The 25,242-nt window shown below is 49.5% G+C and overlaps 2 protein-coding genes across 7 annotated transcripts in view; one reads left to right on the forward strand and one right to left on the reverse strand.

Moving 5' to 3' along the window:
- Positions 1-25,242, forward strand: part of LASP1 (LIM and SH3 protein 1) — a 116,876-nt gene that overhangs the window by 35,934 nt on the left and 55,700 nt on the right. The gene's annotated exons all lie outside the window — the stretch shown is intronic.
- PIP4K2B (phosphatidylinositol-5-phosphate 4-kinase type 2 beta) lies at positions 123-25,034 on the reverse strand. 6 transcript variants are annotated; one of them, XR_012626327.1, is made up of 13 exons: positions 24,778-25,034; positions 15,268-15,365; positions 13,571-13,667; positions 9,506-9,658; positions 8,591-8,737; positions 8,191-8,229; positions 6,710-6,823; positions 6,155-6,413; positions 5,661-5,764; positions 5,355-5,554; positions 2,876-4,955; positions 2,654-2,690; positions 123-214 (listed from the first exon to the last, which is right to left on the reverse strand). XR_012626327.1 is itself a non-coding variant. In XM_074849887.1 (11 exons), exons 1-11 carry the CDS (start codon positions 24,952-24,954, stop codon positions 4,931-4,933), a joined length of 1,413 nt encoding a protein of 470 aa, XP_074705988.1. In that variant the 5' UTR covers positions 24,955-25,034; the 3' UTR covers positions 123-4,930. The 6 variants fall into 6 exon arrangements, 3 of the variants coding, with proteins under 3 accessions (XP_074705988.1, XP_074705989.1, XP_074705990.1); XR_012626326.1 differs by having other exon boundaries at positions 123-2,690; XR_012626325.1 differs by having other exon boundaries at positions 2,654-4,955.

Raw genomic sequence — 25,242 nt, forward strand, 5'->3', positions numbered from 1 at the left:
TACAGGCACGTATAAAAACACTTTCCCAGCTGTGGTTAATTGAGGACTGAAAATGACCACATACCTCATGAAGTAACAGTTGATTAGAGCCCTTTAAAGAGGACAGCAGGAAGGAACAGATGTACACAAAGTTTTAATTTTATTTTTCTCTGGTTGGAGACTCATCTTGTAACATGCATGCATTTCAAAACAGTAACAGTGTCTCAAACTGCTCCTAGCAAACAGACAAGCACAGAGGACTTAAAATTCCTATTTAAAAAACAGCAGTGAAAAAACCTAGAATGCTTTTTTTTTTTTCAGTTTTAAACTTAATTTATTCACATTTTTTCAGTTGCACTGATTAGCCCTGCCCACCCTTGTGACCTGTGTGTAATACGCTCGCTTGACTCAGTTTAGCGCTGTGCAGCTCAACAAGGACCAGCACAACTTCCGAGCGGTGAAAACCGCGACCACTAAAGATGGTGGATGAGCAGCAGTTGGTTCCCCGAGCTTTGCCATCGCTATTACACAAGATACTCGTGTCAAAGAGCAAGGAAAATCAGTAGTGGCTAATACGGATACCGGAGAATGGCTCTGCAGAGTAGGGGAAGTTGACAGGCAAACCTGGAACGGGGCATTAAGACACAGACGGGGAGAGGAGAGCTGTTCTGGTTTTGGAGCTACTGTAAGGACGATCCGTCTCCGATGGGTTACACGGTGTTGGGAACCGAGTTTAGGACACGCACACTGACTTCTGAAAGGTTTGTACCACCTCGAGGTTCAACGCTTTGACCTCTGCGCAGCTTGAAGGGGGGCATCTATAAAGACTGCATAGTAGTCACAGGACGGGGAGGCATCCGTCCGTCGAGGCTAAGACACAACCCCTCCCAAACACGGCCCATAACTACGATACAACCTCGCTTGTGCCTTTCTGGGGCTGAGAGGTGAGTCCCCCGCTGTGGCAGCGCTCGGGAGGGGAGAGCAGGAGTTTCTTCCCAGAAAAGGAAGGAAGACTCAAGTGATTTCGTGTTCTTGCGATAATGCAATTCAAAACCAGGTTCTCGGAGTACAGCCTCGTTTATGCAGGAAATCTAGAGTCACCTACTACCCCAGAAGTTCTCCCCGTGATGAATTTCATGATCGTGGCTTTTATAATTAAAACCAGGTCAATCAGAGGCGTGTACAGGAGCAGAGGGAAGGATCCCACCGCTCCTCGCTGGGAGAACTCAACTCCTGCTGACATTCTTCTCACACAGAGCAAACACCAGGCCCCTTCCCAGCGCTGACCCAAAGGGCGGGCGCTGCCTGGTACCTCCAGAACACGTGGTTCCTGTGACAGGGTGACCCACCGCGCTCTCGAGTGGTTTTTATTGCACTACTGGAGCAGAACAGCACCCAAACTGTGACTCCGCACTCTGCCTTCCCTCTCCCACTCTTATTTACGCTGTAGGAGCTATCTCAACGGGGAAGATCTAAGTTCTAGGTTCAAAGCAGTTTTTAGTTCTGAAATTTTGGCAGATCAGGCCCATGTTCAGAAAGAGAGAGACCCTCGGTACAGGCAGGACTACGCATCCTGCAGCTCACTTCTCACACAGACTCACCCTGCCTTTGGGCACTGGAGAGAGACACTGCACGCTAAGTTTGTTTTTTCTTTTTGAAACTCGCAGTTGAAAAAAAAAAAAAAAAAATTGCACTGCAATTTCTTGAAAAATCCTGCACTCTGACCAGGATCTGAGTGATCTGCCTACCTACTGCAACTCTTTCAGCTGAGGGTGGTTTTCAGTCAAATGCACTTCAGTGTAAAGTGTTCCGCAGGGTACATGCTACAGACAGAAATATCTACATTCAGCAAACTAGAACTAAATTCACACCAGAAACAGACAACAAACTAGCACAAGCAGTTGTAAAACCAGAATTGAAAGGGCTGGGTTTTCCTTTTAAATACTTGAGTTAAAAAAGTGACCTAAAACAAGATTAAAAAAACCCAAAACAAAACAACGAAAACAAAAGAAAAAGTCCCTTTTAAAAACAAATCAAATATTTGCAGCTTCACTTCTTATTCTGGTAATAAAAATACTGTCTAGAAACAAAAATTAGCATTTTTAACGTAATGCTACCTCTCAAAATGTAAACAATATACAAAACGCTTATGTTAACAAAGTTACATACCTGGGTAATACATCATTAAGTGAGAAAATTGCATTTAATTACTTTAATACACACAGTATGGCAACTTGACAGAAGTGGCAGAATTGGGGAAGTGCTAAAGTGAATAGAGTTTATGGGGCTTTTCGTATCACTTGAGCCAGAGCCAGCCAATTTAATCCAAGCAGGAGTTTGTTAGGAGTGGAATAAGAAAATACAGTTAACTGCTCTTAAGCCCTTAGTATCAGGACGTCTGTAAAAACTGCTGCAGGAACTAACTGCATTCTAATTTCATTCGTGTCTATGAAATTCAGTGAATGAGACTGTTGCTCCTAGCTATGCAAGCTTCATTCTTCTACTTTCTTTGGGTTGTTTGTTTTGTAGTGTCTCAGTGCAGGATGCCTGCAGTTCCCTAATTTCCTTCTCTCTTCCTCCCCCCTTTTTCTCTTCTTTTTTTAAATATATGATTTAAAGACAAACAGTTTAAAAGGTACAAGCTAGTTTCCCAAAAGGAGAACGGCAAACTTACCAGGCCAAAGTTGCGGATTCAATGCAGATTTTTAAAACTGTCAAGAATAAAAAGTGATTGGTATTTAATTTCTAATTGATAGTAAACTTAAGTGCTTATTTGTTTAAGAGAAAAGCAACCAATATAATGCCCACAAAACTAAGCTGATGATACCCTCTGTGTCCTCCCTTTTTAAAGTATTCTCATAGCTGCATTTGTTTTGTGGCTTTTCCAGCTACACACCTTAAGACATGAGACTCTTCGGCCTCCCAGACGACGGTGTGTTCGCCCCCACATCACACAGAATAGGGACTGGACTACAGCGGCAGAAGAAATTTGTCCCACGTCAAAGGGAATGACCCATGAATGAATAAGAAGATTCATATCCCATTATGACCCCTAATATTAACTTTTGATTTCTTAAAGACTCTATTTACAGTGCACTCTTACGGGCTGAAACTTTAGCCCCCTTTTGTCCCCTTCAAAGTTGAGACCTGTGGGATTCACATCATGAATGTGGGTATGAACATAAAAAAAACCAAGCCCACATTCAGAATCCAGACCAGAGCTAGCGTTAGTCTAGGGAAATTACCAGGATGTGATGAGCACCAGTTATCTCTCAAAAGGACCAAATTCCACACAGCAAACTGTAGCACGCGTTACAGCACAGGACAGACATTCGAAACAGCTTATTCCCGAAACAAAGGCATATGTGAAAACAGTTTCAAGGCAGATAAGCAACATGTTTCAACTGCAAGAGGTTTGTTCAAAACGCTAAATCCTGCTTAGAAAGAAAAAGAAAGTTAAAAAAAGAACCAAAAGGTCTGTAACTGTTGTGCAGCAGAGCTAACAAAACCCAAAGCAAGCCTGACAAGCTTGGCTGTGAAAAATATTACAAGCATTCTGGAGACAAAACAGGACGTTATTCAGTCACGCAAATCAGTTCCAATTCCTTGGGGGGGGGGGAAGTAATCTGGCGCAAGTGTTCAAACATTTCCACTCCTTGACTGTCGCTCTAGAGAGGGGTATGGAGCAGAGAAGAGTAAAACCAATCACAGCTCAAGTCCTGAGTCCTCTTGAGCAGTGGAACTTGCTCCACAGTCACAGCTCCCAGCACTCCCCACTGGTAGCGAGTCCAATTCCTTCGTGTGCAAGTCACATTGCCATTTAAAAAATAAACCAACTAACCAAAGAACCTCTGTCAGGAAACAAATTCAAGTACCTGTTGCAGATCGGGCAAGTAAGGAAGACTGAACATTAGCTAGATTAACACTGGCAGAACCGCAATGTGAAGCTGGAATCTAAGAGACACGGCAATTCCTGACTGAGGTGCGACAGGGAAATGTTCCAGATAGTCAAATACTATCCCATATCTACAGGTACAAAATGCCTTTTTTTTTTTTTTTTTCTTTTATGAAATCTTCATAGCTGGCCAATTTAAAGCACAATGGGTCCGAGCACATTATCATCTGAGGTTGTTCAATGCCTCTACTACTTCTCACACTGGTTTTTTTTAGGTTCTAGAAGTTACACCTTTTTAAGCGATCATCTTTGGTAGATGTTCATTTCCCTCGTCTTTCTTGTAAATCAAGTGCAGTTACAAAAAAAGTTTTTGTTACTTAAATTAACCAAAAAATATAAAGTGTCCCAGTCTGAATTTACCTAAAGTTCAGTGACTCCTCCTTATCAGAGTAATATTTTCCGTCCTTGAAATGGTAAGCTATTTTCCTTCCAATTCCTACCAAGAGGGAAATAAAAGGGCTTGTGTGTCTTTCTGGTAAAGACAGTCCAATAAAAAAAAAAAGTAGTAGTTTGTGGAATCAGGCACTGCTTCACTCCCACTGAACGTGATCTAGAGCGACCCCTTTAATACAGTGCCACATATCATATCCCTATGGGATTCTCTTGATCAGAGAGGAGAAAATGTCATTAGAAAGAGCAGTGCTGAAACAATGCACTTTTCTTGTTTTAAAAAGCCCTCAAATCTACGTCTGGGCACTTCTGTAACATAAAAACCCACTTTTCCACCTGGGTCAAGTGGACTGTTGGAGGGTGCACCTAGAATTAGTTTTCTCTGAAGTCACACAGTGCCACACACTCACTCTTGCACACACACGCACGCACGCACACACACATGCACACCCCACATGCTGCTACAGTGTCTGTTTTAGTGTCACAGGCTGCATTCTCTGTTTGGAAGTAGCCCCTCTTCTCTTCATTTCTCGCTGAAGGCTGAAGACGACTATGTCAGGATATTGGAGATAAATTCATTGAAGCGTTTAGAGTACTGCTCTGGGTTCACGGTGGAGATCTCTGCCCCAGCCTGCAAGGCAGAGAGGAGAAACAAGTCACAACACCCTCCTTGAAGGGCAGACCTGCAGCTCTGCGAAGGGTGGAGGCGGGAGGACAGCAGGGAGCGACCGTGTCAGCACAGCCTGTCTCTGCCAGGAAAGACCCATAAAAACTTGCAAGTTCTAGGAAAAAACAACATCCAGAGAGGTCTAGAGAGATCCCCAAGGAAACTGATTTTAGCTCCAGCTGGATCTTCTGCAGACCACTGAGTCAAAGCATTGGATTTGTTCCCTCATGGTTTTGAAGAGATTTGGAAGGAGCATGAAAAACTCCATGTCCCGCCAACCTGGGCTTTTTTCAAGCCCTTTTGGGAAGTTCAGGATTGCTGCCAGGGAACAGGACTGGCCCCAGGAAGGGGGCAGGGTAATACCTCTGCCTGCAGCCAATCCGTTCCTGCTCTGTGAGGCTGTTGGTGCCACACCAGGGAAATCCAGCACCTCCCAAATTGGGACGTAAACACAAGTCATCTCCAACCAACCAGAGGGAAAAAGCCTTTCCAAGACAGTCCGAGGAGACAGTAAGTGAGGGAAGAGCTGTCCTTGGGCACAGGATCACTGAAGAATTTCCATACTGGTAGAAAAATCAGTGTCAGGAGACATCACACATACGCACGCAGGCATGCAGGCAAAGCAGAAGCCCCAAAGCCCATCCTCCCTGCGGGCAGCAGGCTGCTTACCCCATGTTTCACTGTTTTGGCAGCATGTGCAGCTTTCTTCTTCGCATCATATGGCGTAAGAATGTCTATAATGGCCATGAAGTACACTTCCTTCTTGGGGGCACCTAGCAAGGCAAGAGAGTCGCTAGCACACCCTGAGCTGTGAGCAAAGCCCAGCTGCACCCCCCTCCTTCAGAAACACACGGCAGATCGGGTTTGATGCAACTAGCAGAGAAAGCGAGGCAGCTGGAGGCTGCAGAGGGCAGAGAAGAATGACTGGAAACAGCACACCAGAGGCCCACACGCTCTCTGAACACACCACTGCTCTCCAAGTACCGCTTCCACCCCTTCCAACGCACACCACCCGCAACGAGGGACTGCTCAGCAAAGGAGAGACACTGGGCAGGGTCTCTCTCCCTGCTGACAGCCCTCCCACTCCGTTTAGCCCAGCCAGACCATGGGACACCTCCTCTGCGCTCCAGGCCTTCTTCGGGGCAATATTCCACAATACTCACTTTCGTGGCTTTTCATGGCGTAGACATCGACAGAAGGATCGAACTCTCCAGGCCCAAAGAAGCGAGGGTAGTTGAGGAGATTGCCAGGGCTGTCAGGGGGTGTGCCGTAGGAGGAAATGGGGTTGCCTCCGAGACCATCGTTCTCACACTCCTCATCCTCCGCCCGATCCTCCACTTCCATCTCTTCCTGCTCTGCTCGGTCAACATCGTGGATCCCAACCAGCAAGCTGTAGTCCATAATCTTCAGCTGAGCTAAAAACTGAGAGAAAGAGATGAGTGAGAACAGCAGCATCCATGACGGATGAGAAATCCTCAGTCCTACTCTGCCAGTATCTCCCTAAGGGCTGTAGCGAGAGCTAAACCCTTATTAGACTCCAGAGAACCAACACATGAGCTCATATGCCCACTGCCATCAGCATAACCCTGACTGTACTTGCTTGAGGGATCCAGGAATGACTTGCTTTTCACTCACTGCTGCACCCCGTGAGCCAGAGACCACAGCGAGGACGCCGTTACGGGTGACAGAGTAAAAGCTGTCCCCCCAGGAAACTCTACCTCCACGTCCCGCTTCAGCTTTTCAAGGAAGTTCTTTTTACTCTCTTCTCCAACATGCAGCTTCTGACCCTCATTCAAGAAGTCGTTGTCCTTGAACGTTGGTAGATCCTTGGCCTGCAACAAAAAACCTGTGTCAAATTCTCCAAAGCCCTGCTTCTTGGGGGAGGGCTGGTACACTGATCCATTAGCAATATGTTGATTACACAGAGACTCTGATCGAGTGTGGGGTTGCACCAGGATCTTTTGCCTGTTTATAAGATGAAGTGGCTCATCCTATCCACTAAGTACAAAAATGGCATCAGGCACAGCACAGTATTTGTCAATGAATCCATGTGCTGAGCTGTACATAGGGAGACACAGAGAGCAACTCAACTTTAAAGACTGCCGGGAAGATGTGCTGCAGGCTGAAAGCTTGACAGCTGGGCTCCAGCCAGAGATGGTCCAACCAGTTCCCAGAATAGAAAAGAAATGCATTTTGTTGGCTTCCGACTGGGGGGGGAAGGAGTGAGGGCTTGAAAAAAATTGCTTCTCTCCCTAAAGGCTTGAGGAAAAAATTAAAACCACTGCTTTTTGAGGAATCTGTTTGCAGCAGGCCCTGAGGATTTCTCAGCGATATGGAAGAACATACAACCCCTTTGTGCAGCTGGGAATTAAATTATTTTGTTCTTAGAATGACATACGAGTGTGTGGTGGCTTTATCTAGATCTAATATGAATGGTCTGAGACAAACTGCATAAGCAGAAAAAGCTAGAGAGTAATCAGCCAGCAAGCTGGGGACACTTGGGCACGAGGAAGCCGTGCCCTGATGCCAGAGCATTCTATGTAAATGGAAGTCCCTTGGCTCGTGGCAGAGATCTAATTTTAGGGCAGGCTGGAGTAGACTTACTCTGCAGTCCCAAATCCGAAAATCCCACGTGCATGTGCAAAACATGTAGTGCCACGAGTTACTGCTGTGACTTCAACAGGACTTTTCATGACACCATCACAGCCAAAGTTCTGCAGGGGCAGGATTCTGAGTCATAAGATTCCCTAACGGCACCAGAAACCAAAAACTTACAAACATGCTGAGATTTGCCAAGAATCTGAGAGGAGCTGATCTGCTTTATAAAAGCATCTGTTGCACAAGCTAACCGCTGACCTGGCTCAGTTTGGTACACAGGGAGCACTATGAAGAAATCCTTCCGTCAAGACACCACTGCACTAATGTGGGTTTTGGTACTTGTGGGATTGTCCCCCAAGAAGTTCCCCCCACTCCTGGTAGTGTCAACATAACAGAGCAGGGCAGGGCAGCACCAGATCTGCACCATCTCCTCCTGAGCAGTTACTGGGCACAGCCTGAAAGGTGGGACAGAAACAGGTTATCGCTCAGGGCCCATTTAACATTCCCTGCTCAGTACCCCTTTGGAAAAGGGAAATCAGTTGGATCCCATCTGCTTCCAACCACCAGGAGGAAGGAAAGGCTGGCCAGGGGTGGTCCATACCTTCTCTTTATCGCTTGCTTCCCTGGATACTGTTGAGCCCTGATAAAAGAATAAAGAAAAGAGCATTGCTGCACTATGTGCCATATTCCCGTGGAATTCATAGCCACTATTTAATTCCTCCATGCAGAAAAGTAATGAAAGTATTTTAAAAATCAGTGCTTGAACCCTTTCTCATGTCCGAGATGGACTTACAGATCTACCTGGTGTAGTGTAGGCCACTTGGGATAGGGAATGGAACAACACTTGAGCCTCAAGTGCAGCCCCATCCAGAGCTCCCAAAACCTAATCCCCTCAACAAAAAGCAAAGCCCAGGACCTCGTCAAGCAGGTGTTACAAAGACCAACTCCCCCCCTCCTGGAAAAGGAGCTCTCAGCTCCATGACTGGCCTCCAAACCCTCACCTTCAGGTCATATTTCCGGTGCACAGTCAGCCTGTGACTAAATACGTTTCTGGTAACCACCATGTAAGTCTCTACTCCGTCCACGGTGAGCCGGTACATGCCAAGGAACTGGGGCAGGAGGGTGTTCCCATGACACTCCACTATGAACTGGAGGAGAGCGGGGAAGGGAGGGCACAGAAAGACAGTACTGTCACACAAAACCCATCTCTGACAGAACACAAGCTCAGCAAGGTGATAGCGAAGCCTCCAGTTCCAGCCATCTGACACCGATGTGAAAGGAAAGGAGGCTTGCAAATGCTCCTAGGGCCTCAAGAAAAGCAAGTTAGGGCATCGTAAGAATCTTCCAGCCCTGAGCTGAGACAGAGGATCCCATCCCGCAAGCATGTCCAGCCTGCTGTACCAGGCTAGGTGTGCACCTCCATCACTCAGGCTCAGCAGGGCAAGTCTCTTGGTGGCACTGGCTAACTTCACTTCTCGTGGTTATGCGAGTGTGTCTGAAAGTAAAGAGCAGATGGACCGGCAGATAACGGGGACCAGGGTAGAACATTTCCAGCTGTCCCACTTTGCCTCCCCTTCCTTGCTACATGTAACCGTCTCCTCCCCGGTCTCTCTGGAAAGTTTAATTCGAAGGATTGAATTAGGAGCATGTTTACAGATCTCAGGTACCAGCGATCCATAATTCATTGATGTAAGGAACAGGGTGAGCTGTGAAAGGGCTCAGCACCGCGAAGAAACAGGCAGCTGTGCCATAATTGGCTCTCAGATGCTAAGGAGCACTGTTTTCTTCTGCAAAAGCTATTTGCAAGCTCTGCCAGGTTGCACAGTGTGAATCCATGCTCCAGTTTCCCAGCAAATCACAAGAAGCTCCCCAAGGTGTTTGCCACCTCCCCTCCCAGGGTTCCAGACTCACCGTACCTGATGGTACTTCTTTAAGATGTTGTGCATCTCTGCTACATCCTCACTCGACACTGCCTTAATGACAAACCTCCTGTCGTAGGTGGTGAGGAACCGGGCCCCACACCGGCCCTGGCTGTCACTGTTCACCGGGGCGCTTCGTGTCACCGAGTTCTGAGGAAAGCAGAACAAAAACAGTGGGGAGGAGAGGCAGAAGCTGCCACCTCCCTGGAGAAGAAAGAAGAGCAGTCTTGGAAAGCAGCTGAGACAGGGGTGACCAGGGCCAGCTCCAGAGCCAGGCCGGGGACCTTGTGCTCCACCTTCGTAACTGTGACAGTGTCCTGGCCAAGCTTCAGAGCACACCTGCAAACACACTCCGATCGTGACCGTTAATAAGCAAAGATCCTTGAGTGTTCAGCACTACTGAGGTTAACTCAATTGTTTAGAAGTCTGGACGTGGAGTTTTAGAGCTTCCATCTGGGCCTTCTATTTGTTTATGTGTTTTACTCCAACACCTGGCATGCATTTTTGAAGATTTTTTTTTACTAAGGGGTTTTTAAAGAGAGAGTATACACAGGCCAAGACTTCTTAGCATTTCCTCCTGGAAATTTAAGAACAGTCAGGGTATTTCCAAGGTTTAAGGAAAAACAGAATAGAATGAATTAAATGACCTGCCTTCTTTTCCATCAAAAAGCAGCCTAAACTGGCAAGCCTCAATTGTTTGGAAATTCTTTACAGGTCATCCTGAAACCAAAAGCTACCCTGGAGCCTCTGCTATTCTTACAATTAGACGAAAAAGACTGTGAGTATAAATAGCTTGGTTTTTCTTCCGACAACCAGCAGCATCTGTCTTTATATCCCTGTCTCCATCCTTAGCAACGAAACATTGCAGCTTCTTTTTCATACTTGCAGCACAATCAGAAAATCCCATGCAAGCTGCGGAGCTCTTTGTTCTGATGCCTCTCCCCAGGTAGGAGGACTTGCTGTGAGCCTCACCCCACTGTTAGAGCCACTGCTCTTCACACCTTCCAGACTAAGCCGAGCAGATCACCAGTCTCCTGTGTGTTTCCTCCATCACTTCTCAGCAACTGCCTTCCGACTCCACCAGCCCAGCCACCCCTGTTTGTTCAGAAGCCATTTTGTCAACCAACAGCACAGGCTCTCACTAGCATTTCCTTGCCACTGGTGCAAGCAGATGGGGAGAGGTGAGAGTTGCGCTCTGAAACACAGCGGTTCTGACCCCTGGACAGCCAGCTTTAGCTCAAGGTAGATGTGTCTGTCAGGATCTCGGGGCTGGAGAATGCATTTCATGCCATATTTTTTTAGCTGCTAGTTAGACGGTTCTCTCCTTCCCTCAGCTCTCTGAAGAGCGGACAGCAGAGGGAGCCTGCTCTTCTGCAGACGCAGACACGCAGGCAAGCAGAGCCTGCTGCGAAAGAGGGATTTACCATGTCACGCTGCAAGTGAGCCGAGAGGTTTCCTTTCAGAATGAAGCATTTAAAGCTTTTAAAACTTTAATGAAGCAGGGGAAAAACTCTACTCCTGCCAAGGGCTTTAGAAATTGTCAGGAAAATAAAGGCAAACAAAAAAACCCCCCCTTGCTTCTTGCTGACATTTGCAAATAAGTCTGTGCTACAAGGTTTAATCAACCCTCACCTCAAAACCACAGAGCTTTTCTGCTAGAGGAGATGGGAAGCAGAAATTGTGACCACATATGGACATTACCAAATTCACAGCCCTTAGGTTTACTTCGTTCCCTTCCTGCCACTCCCACCTCTTCCACAGTTCGGGTGTTATATTTAGCAGTCTGGCTCGATTCCCACTCAAGCCATCACATTTTACCCACCTGAATTTAGCTTGATGAATGTTTTCTGCTTTTTGTTCTAGCTGGACACTTTTAAAGAGCCAAACTGCTCTACCCCAGAGATGGGAGAAGTAATTCTTCAGAGCAACAGGTAAAGTGTAAATGATAAACTGGGCATTTAGAGCCAACAAGATTGTGGGTGCTTCTATGTAAGTGACTTCACATGGTTCTCATCATTTCTTAAAAGACACTGAGAAAAAATTTCTAAAATATACTATAGCAGATGCACTGGGAGAAAATATAATTAGGAGCTAATGACTTCACTGCATGCAAGTACGTTGCAGGGTATGGAGGAAGCCAGCACAGACTCATTCCCTGGTACAGCCAGCCCCAGGGGCAGGGTGTTGCTGGCCAAGCAGTCTCCTCAAGAGCCATACACAGCCTGGCATGGACTACTGTCAACAGAGCAGGAGGCAATGGTACTGCTGCTCCTGGCAAAACGCCATCGCTGCCTACAGAATAGGCCTGATGGCAGGAGGGAAAAGATAAAATTAATAATCTAACAGGCATGTGCTCATGGACTGAGCAGCCGTGTCCTGAAAATAAGAGAGATCTTCCATCACAAGCAGGAGAGATCTGTGTGTGCAGCTCGTGGCTCGCAGGTAATTAGGAGGCACTGAGCACACGCAGGCACAACGAAGGCCACCTGCCTCCCGAGGCTGCGCTGAGCTCTGGCTCCGACAGCAGACGGGCAGTCGCCCAGACCGGGGCTGCCACAGGCAGCGGCGAGGCAGCAGCGGCATTTACCATTCCTCCTGGGGACGGCTGGCCCCTTGCAGAAGAAAAGCAAAGACGGCTGTCAGTTCTGCTCAAAAAACGTGTCTCACTTTGAACAAACACCCTCAGAGTGCCCAGCATGCTTGAGAACAGGCAGCAGAGTAGGATGGGCCCTGGCAGCCAGGAGAGAGGCAACTGAGACATGGTTACACAAAGAAGCAAAAAGCCCCAAACACCGATCCCGGTATCCTCAGAGGTCTCCCGTTCTCGCAGAGGGACCAGCGCGCTCCCCCCTTGTCTGGGAACAAGAGGCAGAGGATGGGATGCAGGTGCTGCACATCTGCTCCTTGTCTCATCCCTCATGAGACCAAAAACTGGATCAAGTAGATCCAGTGTCTCACCAGTGCAATAAGCCATGCAGCTGGAGTAGGAAAACAGATCTCTTCATTATATTAACCTCAAAAGAGGGTGAGATCAGGCAATAATTTAGATATAATCAGGGAGAATTTTGACACGCTTGGGGAGGGCGTACACACAGACGTATGTGGAGGTGGGCACACAGACACTGCTAGAAGGAAGCAGTTTGGTGGGATTAGCAGGAGCATCTCCTCTCCCCACAACACAGGCAGCAGGGAGCATGGCTGGGCTTGTACCTGAAGCAGAGAAGGGAGAGAGCAAGAAGTGCCTCTCTGGGCTGGCAGATTCCAGAGAGTATTTTAGTTAAAGCCCTTGACCAGTCAGTGCTGGCAGATTGCCAGCCTTTATCAACAGCAGCGGCGTGCCAAAGATATGGGGTTTAATTACCTAACACCCGGCCTGCTAAAGGCCACGCAGCTATCAAAGCCAGCCTTTTTCTGCACTGGCTTTTCCCTCATTTAAAAGGTCTCTAAGCAGCCTGCTACTACACATCTCCTGCATGCATAAGACCAAGAGCTGTGTGTGGAAGGGTGGCCCTGCTGTAGCAGCAAGAGTTGCGACATCTCTCTTTCGCTGGATTTAAGCCCAGCAATACTAAGACAAGAAAATGTCTCTCCCCTCCAAGGCAAGTCTGAGCCTTAGGGGACAGGTCCCAAAGCAGCAGCCACCTTGATAAACCCAATTCAACAGCACCAATGCCTGGCGCACACACACTTGGCTGTGACAAGCACCCGAATCTGTAAAAACATGACAGACTCACTTTCCTTGCAGATGTTCTGCACTAGATCATTGTTATCCTCCAGCTCCTGCCTGTCTGCAACCATCTGCTGCCTCTTATTTTGTGCCTGACTGTAAGCTCTCTGGAGCAGGGACCATCTTTCCATTCTGCAGTTGCCCAGGGCTCAGCACAGCAAGATCAACTCCATTGCTGTGGGCCCTTAGGGTTATGGTAAAATCATTCAAGCCATGATTATAAACCCATAAAAACTGACCACACAAGAGTGTTGATATCATAGTTTCTCTGCCAGCTTGGTTATTCTGTCCTAGGGAAAGGTGTTAGGAGGGCAGGGAGAGAAGAGACAGTGTACCTGGTAGTCTTGATCGTCAATCCCAAATCTTTCTCGGAGGTTTCGGAACACCAGTGGACAATACTCCTTAAATTTAAAGCGACTTGGCAAGTTCTCCCTAGGGCAAAGCAGAAAAGATATTCTTGTGCAATAATCAGCTTGTGAAATCAAACTCAATTCTTCTCCCACTTCACTGCTAACCCCCCAGGATATCCAAGCCCCCTCCTACCTTCAAGGGTGCTATTCTGCAAGTATTTACTCTCATTAGGGTAGCTTGTTTCTCTGGATGCCTACAAAAGTTATCTGTTTATAGAAATGCTTGCAGGATCCAGCTTTTGACTAACAGGCTCTCTGGATGAGGATGTCTGTCTCACAGAACAATCTCCCCTGTCACAAGCACAGATTTGACAGAATAATTTCTCTCTTTCCTCCTCCTTTGTTGCTTTGTTCTGTTCAGCAACGCAGCTGCCCCCTGCAACACACTGTTACTGTTTAAGATGAAAAGCTGGAGGAAAGGGGGGGGGGGGGCCTCTGATTTCAGATCAGATCAGATCACTCGTGCGTCTAAAGAAAGGTCAACTCACGACAAACCATCTCACCCAGAACGCAAAGGAGAGAAGGGGTGAATCAGCTCCACTCTGGCATGTTCCAGACCAGTCCCAACCGTTACAGAGCGAGTTTTGCCACCCAGGAACGGGGCCTCCCCAGAGCACACCACAGCGGACAAGAAACAACGCTCCCCGTCACTGAGGGATGCTGCACCTACTCCCTCCCAGAGCTCTTATTCTGCCCAGTGGGAAGAGGCAGAGAGGATGGTCCTGCTTGGACACAGTGGGAGATTTTTGTCAGCTCATTCTCAATGAGAATCCTTTGCATCAATACGTGGGAAACTAAAATCTATGTAGGAGAAGAGGGAAGAGAAGATATTGCAAATTGTAGGTGCCAGAGAAGACAAACTTTTGAATCACACTCCCACTCTCAAAAGCTGATCCTTGTGAAACTTAGTGGAAAGGAAGCATTAATCAGGGAGCACTGCAGACCTGCACGCACAGAGAGCCAGGGCAGAGAACACAGCTCTGAGCACCACTCACCACCACGGCTTTAAAAGGGCTTCCAAAAATTAATCTTTTGGGAAAAGGAGAAGGGGGTAACTCTGTACAAACCCCACGGGCCATGGCTGTAATGCAGCTTCACAGCTGTCTCCTGTGAACAGTCTCAGAGACAAGGAACTGGCAGGTCAGGGAGAACAAATTCCTGCCCTCTCCTCCATGGCCTTGGGATTTGGGATCTGCTGGTCAGGACAGGACACCCAGACAGGGCACAGCAGGACTCAAGAGACAGTCCTGCCTCAGTTTTGTGCATAACCAAGATGCACAGCAAACTCCAGACCCAGGGCTTTGGGCAAGTTACACTTTGTGAACTCTAAAATATCAACTGTCTTCTGCCCAGTCCAGTGAGTATCTATGTGTAGTGGTGGCACTTCTGAGCCCGGCCTTACCAGGCTCCTCATCACTCAAAGCGTATAAACCAAACCCCAAGACAGTGTCTCGGTGACAGGCTGAATCCCACCACGTCCAGACTCGGGGCATGTGTCCAGCCATGCCAGATCCTCTTGGCATTATGACAGGGAACAAACCAAAAGGCCTTCACCATGCCGGTTTCCCCCATAGCAAAGGGCTCTAATTACAGAGACAAACAGTTGGGAAGCACCTACTTACTTGTTGAATAGATGATTGTCCACCTTAATCTTACTGTAGGCTTTAAAGTCATCGGGCATTAACATGACAGGGACGGGAACATTGCTGAGTTCGTTGATCTAAAAGAGAAAGGAAATGGAGACTCAAAACACAAGTTCCACTGCCCTGCAGTTACTGTCAATGGACTTACGGGGATGTCAAATATCCCAGAAGCTGGTTTTGAAGGAATATAACCCATTAGACTTTCAGAGCAACTTGCTGAGCTGAAGCAAACTGGAGAACACTGTGGTTACAAGCCACAGCAGCATCTCATTCAATCACGTGGTGAGTACTCCCGAGCCAGCCTCGGCTCTTTCATCTGTTCACCTTCCACTGACCACCCAAGACACAGCTTAGAATTGAGACAAACCTACAGACCAAGAAATAGCAGATTTTATGTTTTAAATAAATCACCTTTGCCTTTACTTAGGAAACGTTGCATCAGCTAATTTCTTAATTAGTTTTCACTGCTACAAATCACTGATGACCAAAGTCTTCACATCGTGGCCAGCCAGAACAGACTCTGGGTAGCTTCGGTGCAGCACAGCACAGCTCTCCAGTGGATGCTGTTTCTATGCTTGCTGTCTCTTGTTGCTCTTATCCCACCTTCTCTAAAGGGATGAGTCACTCCACTAGATTGTTTTTGCTCCTTAGTCATGTGTGGCAGCCACAGGAATACAGGGAAGCAGAAGAATGAACGTTCAGCTACTATTGTACAGACAGGCTCATGCTACAGCACCCAGCAGCGAAAGCATCAATAGTAAAAAAAAAAAAAAAAAAAAAAAAATTATCCACCTCTGGATTATATCTGGCTACCCTGCTCCAGACAAGCCCAGGCACTGACAAGGCTGTGCCAGCGTTCGAGAGGGGGTCAAGAGGCAGCACGTTTCTGAGCTGCCTTTTCTGAGGATGGCCCCAGTGTCATTCACTCACATGGACTTCACCGGAATCACCCGAGTCCCATCTAATTGAACCGCTACTAACACGCTGGATTTAGGAAGCAATTTCATTACCACTCCATTCCCATAATTACTGTGCCAAGCAGGTAATGCTGGAGAGAAGCAGACAACACTGGCAACAGCAGGGCTTGGCTGGGAGTCAGGCCTGGGGTCTGTTCCCAACACCAAAATCTCAGGCAGGTCAAGTGACTTCCAGCAGGCTTGGAAAGCACACGGCATTTCCCTGCTGACTGGGAGCGGGGCCCGAGCCGGCCGCCTCAGGAAATGGACTCCAGCTCCGGGATTCCCCGCTCTTTGCGTGCAACAGGACACACTGTCCAAATCGCTGCTGCCACATCTCCCCCAAGGAGGCGGGGATGAACGGAGGCGTGAGGGAGCCATTCTGCAGTGGGATCTGTGGCACAGTTCAACTCTGCAAGGACCACGAAGGTCCCAGCTCTGGAGATGTGCAGTGAGCTAATTATATGAGCCAGCCTTTGATGAAGTATGTATTTTTCACATCCTTCCTCCATCATTACCAATGAAAAAACAGACCAGATTTAACAAACGTCAGACTGGAAGAAAGACACATACACACTGCAAGGAGAAAAGATGACTATTTTCAGACACAGCCATCCCACACAACAGATAAGCGGAAAGTAAACCGGCCACCGCTCCGTTAAGAGCGGAGATGGTGCTCTTTAAAACCCTGCCCAGTATTTACTTTATAGCAGCACCGAGGAGCATTAAGCACTCCCGTGAAGTGCTCTGGGATGTATGCAGAACGCTGCACAAATGAATGGATAATGTCACACGCCTCCCATCATTTGTGGAGCAGGGAGGCCAGTGCCCCCCGGCTTAAGCTAAAGGCTCGATCCTGCACTGAGCTGCTCCTTGAGCCGCAGCTAAAGGAGAGGAAAGGCAAGAGGAGGGCAGGTGAGGAAGGGATCTCCCAGACCCTGGTGTCCAGCTCCCAGCTGCTGCAAAGAGCGGTATCAGAGAGCCCCACGCGGTGATTTCCCCTCAGGGTGAAGTGGGGGGGAGAGAGAAAACAGCTAATTCTGTATCAAGAAAGAGGCGCTGCCTCCAGCCACTAATTATTGCTGTCTAACAGGAGGGGAAGCCCGACAGCACAGCTCCTTAGACACGCCTGTTCTCAGCCCTCTTCTCGATGGTGGGTAAGGCACAAACAAGCTATTATCAGCTTGTTCCAGAGCGGAGGAAGGGTGCTGACGGCTGAGAGGGAACAGCGATTTGGAGATTGTCTCCCCCCTGCCAGAAATTCAGACACAAATGTTAGCAAAGTGAGATGTCAAGACGTCTCTGGATGTCCTCATTTCTGCCAAAGCAGAAACCTCAAAGCAAATGTTGTACCTGTTGCAAGTCTCCTGACTGGCAGAAATGGTGCGCCAGGATACCTCATCTTGTTTAAAAGATGCCCTCACTCTTCCCAAGATACAACAGCCTGACAACAGCCAAAAAAATCCCTCCTGCAGAAGCTTTTCCCCCCTTCCAGCTGCATACAGCAAAGCTTTCTGGATGTTTTGGGATTCAGGCACTGAAGGAGATGGGGAGAAGGAAGGGGTTCACGCTGGGGCCCAGAATCACTGCCCAAGAGTTGAACTGGCCATTTCTAGTCCCAGCACTGCCAGGCTGGCCTCCACTGCACAAAGCAGCTCTTGGTCAGATGGCTACTGGCCCTTTGTTCCTGACACCAGCCTGAAAGCAAACGTGATTTTGGTTAGGGTTTTTTGTTTGTTTGTTGGTTTTTATTACTTGTTTTTTAGGCAAGAGGGACTTGCACTGTGTGCTCCCACAGTAACTCCCGTGCTTGACGCTTCCCTCAGGATGCCAAAGGGAGAGGAATGAAAAGCCCCCACACCGCCTTGGAAAAGGGATATCCCAAACCCTCCCTTCTCACAGTACAATCCTCAGCATCCAGTTCCCCTTCCTAAGGCTTATCGGGCCAGGTCCTGCAGCACGGTGCCAAGTGAAACACTAGGAGACCTTGCCCAAACGAGCAGCGGACAGCACCGCTCTACAGGGATCCTCTCCTGTGCTTATCATGGTGGAATCTGAGCAGCCTCCAAGAGCAACGTGACTAACGCCTGGCACATGTTTGCTCTCTCGCCTTCTCCCCAGGGAGAGGCGTGTAGCAGGAGATTATATATAGCAGAGTGTGTGTCTCTGTGTGTTTATGCTACAGAAGGCAAGGTCACAGCAAGGTGCATAGCAATGAGGTGCCCAGCAAGCCCTGGCTCCTAGGGAGCCCGTTCCCATGGGCCTGACCCGCCGCCTGTCTCCCACAAAGAGATGTCACCCAGCTACAGAAAGTTTGCCTGTACCTGGAGCTTTGGAGATCTCTGGGGCTTGGCGCTGGCCACAAGATGGGCAGCGAGATCTCGGACTCGGTGCTTTGTTCTGGAAGAGGCAGCTGCAGAGAGCGGAGGTGCGGCAGCAGACAGCACCGCAGTCACACACCTCGGTCCCTCACCGCAGGGGCCGGGGGCTATTTTGAGAAGCAGAGCGACTGCGAAGAGCAGGTCCGTGCTGTACAGCAGTCTGTGCCTGGGGTATTTCCACACCTCCACTAAAAAGGCTTTAGAGGTCCACAAAGTGGAAAAAGTTAAGAACGGCTAATTTAGAGCACAAGCTCTTCAGACCAGGGATCTGTCTCCAGACCCAGCATGATGCTGGTTTTCTGTAAGGCATCCAGCTTTTTAGACCTAATCTGCCTTTGAATCCTCTTGAAAATAAGCCTGTTTTTACACAGTCCTCTTCAGCCAGGAGTTTTCTATTCCCCCACTGGGTAGAAAGCACAGACAACCTGGCAGGGACCAGTCCAGGCTGAAAGCATCACTAAGAAGTACATTTTGTCACTGCCACCTGCATTTTGGAGAAAGACATAAGACGCTGGTCCTGCCCCTCCCCAGGCCAGAAGCAGCGTGAATGGCGCACGCCCCTCAGCCTCACAAAAGGCTCAGACACGCACCAGGCTCAGAGGCTCTGAGTGGAGCTCAGAGGATTTAAAACCAAGACACATTTTAGATAAACCAATTGACATCTTCACAAGGCAACAGCAGGGGCACTAAGAAAAAGATGCTTCACATTTCTCTGCTGCTTTCACCATATTCTGAGAACAAAGGAGCAAGGCAAGCAGCCCAGTGTGTCCAGAAGTCACCCCAGCGAGGAGAGAGGTAAGGCAGCAGGCTGCCCGCTGTGTCAAAGCGGCACGGTCGCAGCCAGAGGCGCAGCATAAAGGCAGCCAGATGCCACCGGAGGAGGGACCGGGGCTTGGGGGCACCAGCAGTGGGTGAGGGAGAGAAGAGCCTCATCTCTCCAAAAGCCGCAACCGCCACCCTCCTCTTCCTTTTGCCCAGCAGCCAGAGGAACAGCAAGCTCAGCTCCGCACTTTCTCCAGCTCCCCCCTTCCCCCCGCAGGAGTGGCCGGGCCCTTCATCCTCAGTCAGCAGAATTCATTTTTGCCTACGCCGCTGAGAAGTCTACAGCCACCCCTGGCCTTACAGGGCTGGAAAAACACCACCTCCCCTCTGTCTGTTCAGCTTTTAATTCCTAGTCACTTGAATTCTTGAGCAACACCAGTCAGTACGATTCTGGGTTTATCGGTAGTTGATAATTTGTCTTGCCCACCAAAGCCAATTCCTTTTTTAATAAGACACATCAATATTCTGTGTCATTCAGGGACAGCTGTTAGAACGAATAGGCCAGGCATAATTTTGTTTCAAAACCTGACTGTAGCCTCAAAGTGGCAATTACCATTAGTAAATTGATGGGAAAATGCAATTTGTTTACTAACAAGATCCAGATGATGGAGTGTGTGAGTCTACTCTCTAGGATTCTTTACAACAGGAATTTGCTCAGGAAAATAAAAATACTTTGTTCCTCTCAAAGCCTTTCAATCAGGCATCTCAAAGTACTTTGTGAGCATTAGTTAAACTTTTTAATACTCTGGGGAAGTAGGTAAAAGACACATAGCAAAATCACTTTAACTAGCATGGAGACAAACCCACATCTGCAGCAAAACTGTGCTGCTGCTTAACACAGTACAGCGACTGGGCAACGGTTTGAGAAAAAAAATACTGTTTTCCCTGAATTAGAGCATGATTAATCAGTATCCAAGCTAACAAAACCCCCATGCAATGCTATGGAAGCCTGAATCTTGTGGTCAATAATTTCTATCAGCGCTCTGGGAATACCAGCATGCTTTAAGAGGAAAAAAAAGCATCCCCTAGTGACAGCAAACCCACCTCTTCCCGACCAAAGTACTTTGAAGCCTGCTGGAAAGACTCCCGTGTCCTGACGGAGCTGCAGCCCAACGCTGCATCACAGGCAGAGGACTCAGTCAATGCTACCCTGCGTCCCGCCAGCGCAGGGCGGCCTGTCACCATCGGCACGGCCTCAGGACCGCTGGGAAGCACCCGGCCTCCCAGTCGCTGCCCTCGGTTCAGACAAAAGCTGAGGAAGGGAAAGGTTAAACAACCCACCCACGGCCACGTGAGTCAGTGGCAGAGCAGGCAACTGAGCCCCATTCCCCTTGCTGAACTACCCAGGAAAACCTTCTTTTCTCTCCATGCCCCGAGAAGGAAAAGGGCTCCTGGAATCTCTATTTTAACAGGAGATCTTGAGAGAAGAAGGTTCAGAGCCACCGGCCTCGACCATGAACACGGGCTGCCGTGGCCACGGCCATACGCTGCCCTCTCCAGAGGTCAGTTAGAGCCACAGCAGACAGCAGGTACTGGAAAGGGCAAATACATGCTGTTCACCCTGCGCCAGGACCAATTTATAGGACTTCAACATTTGATATGTGGCAGATGCTGCTCTGGCTAGAATTAACATGGCAACACCAAAAACAACACTGCAGAGAAGGGAGAAGCGTGCTGCAAATCCCAATTTTGCTATTTCACTCGAATACTAAATAGCTGTGTTTTGTACTGGCTGGCACCACTCCTAAAGGTCCTAGGAGATCGGCTGGTGCTTCAGCCAGCACCCGGAGCCTCTGGAGCTCCGAAGGCTGCCTTGGGGAAGATCCACGCAGCCAACAGAAGAGATCTACCCATTTCCACAAAAATGAGATTTGTTTATGCCTACCCCCTGCCCCTGCCAACATCCACAGAGCTCCAGGGATCATTTCCAGTTGATGAACTGCCACCTGGAGAAGCATCACCACGACTCGTGCGAACTCGACCGTCCATTTAACAAACAGATAGAAGAGTCACCCCTCCAACAACCCCCAAACTCACTGGGATCCCAGTGCCTTGTCTAATCAGCACCTTACAACCGTTTCTATGGTTTCCAGAGCATCACACAACGCTGTCGTGTTCAGTGCGAGATGGCTTCTCCCTTCCAGAACCATCACAACTTTCCCCCCGCCGCTGGCAAGCTCCCATGCACACGCGTCCAGCCAGGGCGTGGAGAATGTGCACGGAGCAACACACACATAACCAACAGTGAGGAGCTGCATCGCCTCTTCCAATGCCATGACAACAGCAGTCGCAAGCAAAGCTTCCCCAGGAACCATCTCCACGTCTGCTGAATTTTACATTGCCTTACAGAAAACTCAGAAATGAAGGATGAGCCTCCGGGACTCCACTTTCTCCTCCTAGCTGCACAAGTTCTCCCCTCCACCGTTTTTGAGTTTAAAATTTAGTTGTTGGACTAAAACCACCCACGTTTGGCCCTGCTTACACCAGCCACAGCCCCACCCCGATCCTGATTTACTCGGTTTAAATGCTGGCTGGGGACCAGCAGGACAGCCAAGACCCAGCTCACTATTTGAACAGAAATGCTCAGAACTGGCGTTGCAGAAACCAGTTCCTGTTCTCGGTGTGCTAACATCGCTGCTCCTGATCCTCTCCAGACCCATCACTGCCTGTATTCACACCAGCTGCTAACAAGCTTGTTTAAACACAAGGCAGGGCCGAACTGTTGCCAGACTTGGTTAATGGACCCACGGGAATTTCTTCAGTCAACAGAAACGGTGGATTGCATAAAATGGTTGTTTGTTTGATTTGTCCATGAAAAAGTTCATCTCAAATGCAAGTATGTTTGACAGAATCTTCCTGGCACAACCTTGTGGTTGTGCTGATAGCAGTTTTCTCCCCCTCCTACTGCAGGGAGCCCAAGGCAGGGCTCCGCAGGCACAGCCAAGAGATTCATCGCTTCTTCTAAAACCGTGGTCCAGAAGCCAAACATTAAACAAATCCCCAAAAGACTTCCAACCAAGTCCAAAGGCACTCCTGAAAATATTCCTCAACTGGCCAGACCCATCTGCTCAAAGCACATAAGCAATTCCACTTCCCACATAACCAGGGCACCAACATCATCTCCCGAACGCAGACCAGGATGAGCAGCTGCTCATGTGTCGAGCAAACAAAACCACCTGAGCTCGCAGCCTGCTCTGCAGCGCGGTCACACCGGCCACCAACCCTCCGGGGTACTCACAAGGCTCACCCAAACACAAAGGGACACCCGTGGCAGAGAGGTGGAGGAAAATGAACTAGCAAGAATTTGCTGGGAAATCCCGGATGCCTGTCCAAGGGTGAGGAGGTCACAGCTGAAATTTTCTAACCCTCTTCCCAGCCCCTCAGGATACGGTTCTCCTTTCTGGCAGCAATTTCTTCGTAACATGCATCTGATATAATCTTATTACTAGCTTAGTGTTCATACAGAACTGACAGCTTGCCTTCCTCCCTTTGCCTAAATATTTCACAGCCAAGTGTTCCAGAAGTTGCATTGTCCTGATCCAGTGCCCAAAAAACTTGCCAGATTCCTAGTACCCAAACAGCTACAGAAAAAAAGAAAAAAAAATAAAAAGCTAATTGCCACCAAGCAACAACTGTCCCTAAGAGGCCACAAACGAAACTTAGAAGAATCCCACCAATTTCCATTTCTTCAGGGCTCCTAATAGCGCCACTGATCAAAGCCTGATTAAATTCATTATCCTGCTTCCTGGGCAAGGCTCTGAGCAGCGAGCACTTGGAACATCCTTTGACTCAGAAAGACAGCGCTGTGCTGAACTACATTTGGAAGCTTTCACTCCATCGTCAGGCAAGCTAGAAATGCAATTCTAATTTTATTTTTGGTGTGTTATTTGTTTCTGCAAAAATTAAGCCTAAATCCCTTTCACTCTCTAGGAAACATCCACTAATCCACTGGAGAAATAGGTGTCTTTGAGCCCTAAAAGCATATTAATTTAGGAAGGGATGAGGTTTCTGAATTCTTTGACCTACTGAATATTCTCCTAGAACAGCATCCCACATCCAAGAGTGGTAAATCAATCCTCCTTTCCAACACGAGATTTGTGCCTGCCATCACAGATGAGGGAGAAGTTTCCAGAGAAGAACAAAGACAGTCTTAGGAACCTCCAAAGGAGATGGATTAAAGAGCTGAGCCATCACAGACATTTCCAAGGGACCCTCTCCCAGCTCCCTCCTAAGACCTGTATCAACACTGCCCAGAGAAACTGGGGCTGAGAGTCCAGGGGACATACAGGGCCCAAGTTCTGGTAGGTGAAGCCTAAAGTCAGAGGGAGACAAGGTTGGACAGGCGGGGCCAAAAGACCCTTTTGTGTTTTGGGATGGAGATGAGACACACATGTAATTGTCCTCATACAGCCAACTGAGGAACTGGATTGTCACTGTGCGCGTGGGACCTCTAGGTCGTGACACGTGGGAGTCCCCTCACTGTAACGGGGCCACAGGAACTGTCCTGAGCGAGAAAGGGAGGGGTTGTGACAGGGGACAGTGTCCTCAGGGTCTCCGGTGCCAGAGAGGGGATGTGCCAGGGCAACAGCACCCTACACAAAGGGACGCAAACCAAAATGGCATCGCTCCCCCTCCCCAGTCCTGGGTAAAAAGAGTGTCAGGAAGAGGTGTTGGAAAAGGTGTCGGGGAAGAGGACGCAGGCAGACGGGTGGGTGTGAGGGGGCAGGCGTGCGCTGGCAGAGACGTGTCTAGCAGCAGAGAAGCGTAAAGCCACCCCAGGCGTGAGGAAGGTGATGGCCAGGAGACACACCCTGACCCCAGGGGGGACCCAAACTGCACCCGGAGATGGGGACACTCTGGGGAAGGAGCCCTGACCCAAAGAGAAAGGCACCCCCAGGGACAGGGCCACAGGCGGGCAGGAGCAGAGCCCACGGAGAGCCTCCTCCCAGGGTGGGCATCCACCAGGCCAGGAGGAAGAGCGGTCAGATCCAGGGGTGCCCTGGGAGGGGGAATCCAGGAAAGGACCCAGATTAGGGAGCAGATGCCAGGGGGCGGGAAGGCTGCGATTTAGGTGGAAAGAGGGCGTGGGGGACAGAGCCCGAGCCGGGGGGTGAGGGCCCTGGTCTGAACGGGGCGGGAAAAGGCTCTGCCTGAGGGAGAGAGGGGAAGGGCCCGATCCGGGGGAGGAGGGGAGAGGGCTCTCGCTGAGGGGAAAAGCCCGATGTGAGGGGGATGAGGGCCCCGTCCCGAGGGGCTGGGGAGGGCCCGGACCCGGGGGAGAAGGGCCGCGGCTGAGGGGGCGGGGAAGGCCCGCTGCGGGCCGCGCTCACCGTGTGGTTGGCCCCCCACATGAGGACGCTGAGCAGCGGCTCCGAGGCCCGGAACAGCTTCACCTTCTGGCACACGAAGTGTTTCTTCTTAGTCTTGGTCTTGCTAGCGCTGAGGGCCGAGCCCAGCGCCGCCCCGACGCCCCCCGCCGACGAGCCCCCCGCGCAGTTCGAGGCCATGGCGGACCCGGCGGCGGCACCGGGAGCCGGACCGAACCCCCTCCCTCGGGCCCCCCCCTACCAGCGCCTCCGCATGGTTCCGCCCTGCCCGGCACACCCCCCCCCTCCCCCGGTGGTACCGCCCGCCCCTGTCAGCCCCTGCCCCTTGGTCCAGCCCGGCCCGTTAGCTTCCCCCTCGCCGTCCCCCCGCCGCTGCCGCAGTGGTTCCGTCCCCGCCTCCCCCTGCCCCCCCCCCCCGCCCCCGCGGTGGTTCGCTCCACCGCTGAGGAGGAGCCGCCCCGGCCGAGC

The sequence above is a fragment of the Strix aluco genome, chromosome 24 (genome assembly GCF_031877795.1).
Source record: "Strix aluco isolate bStrAlu1 chromosome 24, bStrAlu1.hap1, whole genome shotgun sequence".
Taxonomy (NCBI): Eukaryota; Metazoa; Chordata; class Aves; order Strigiformes; family Strigidae; genus Strix; species Strix aluco.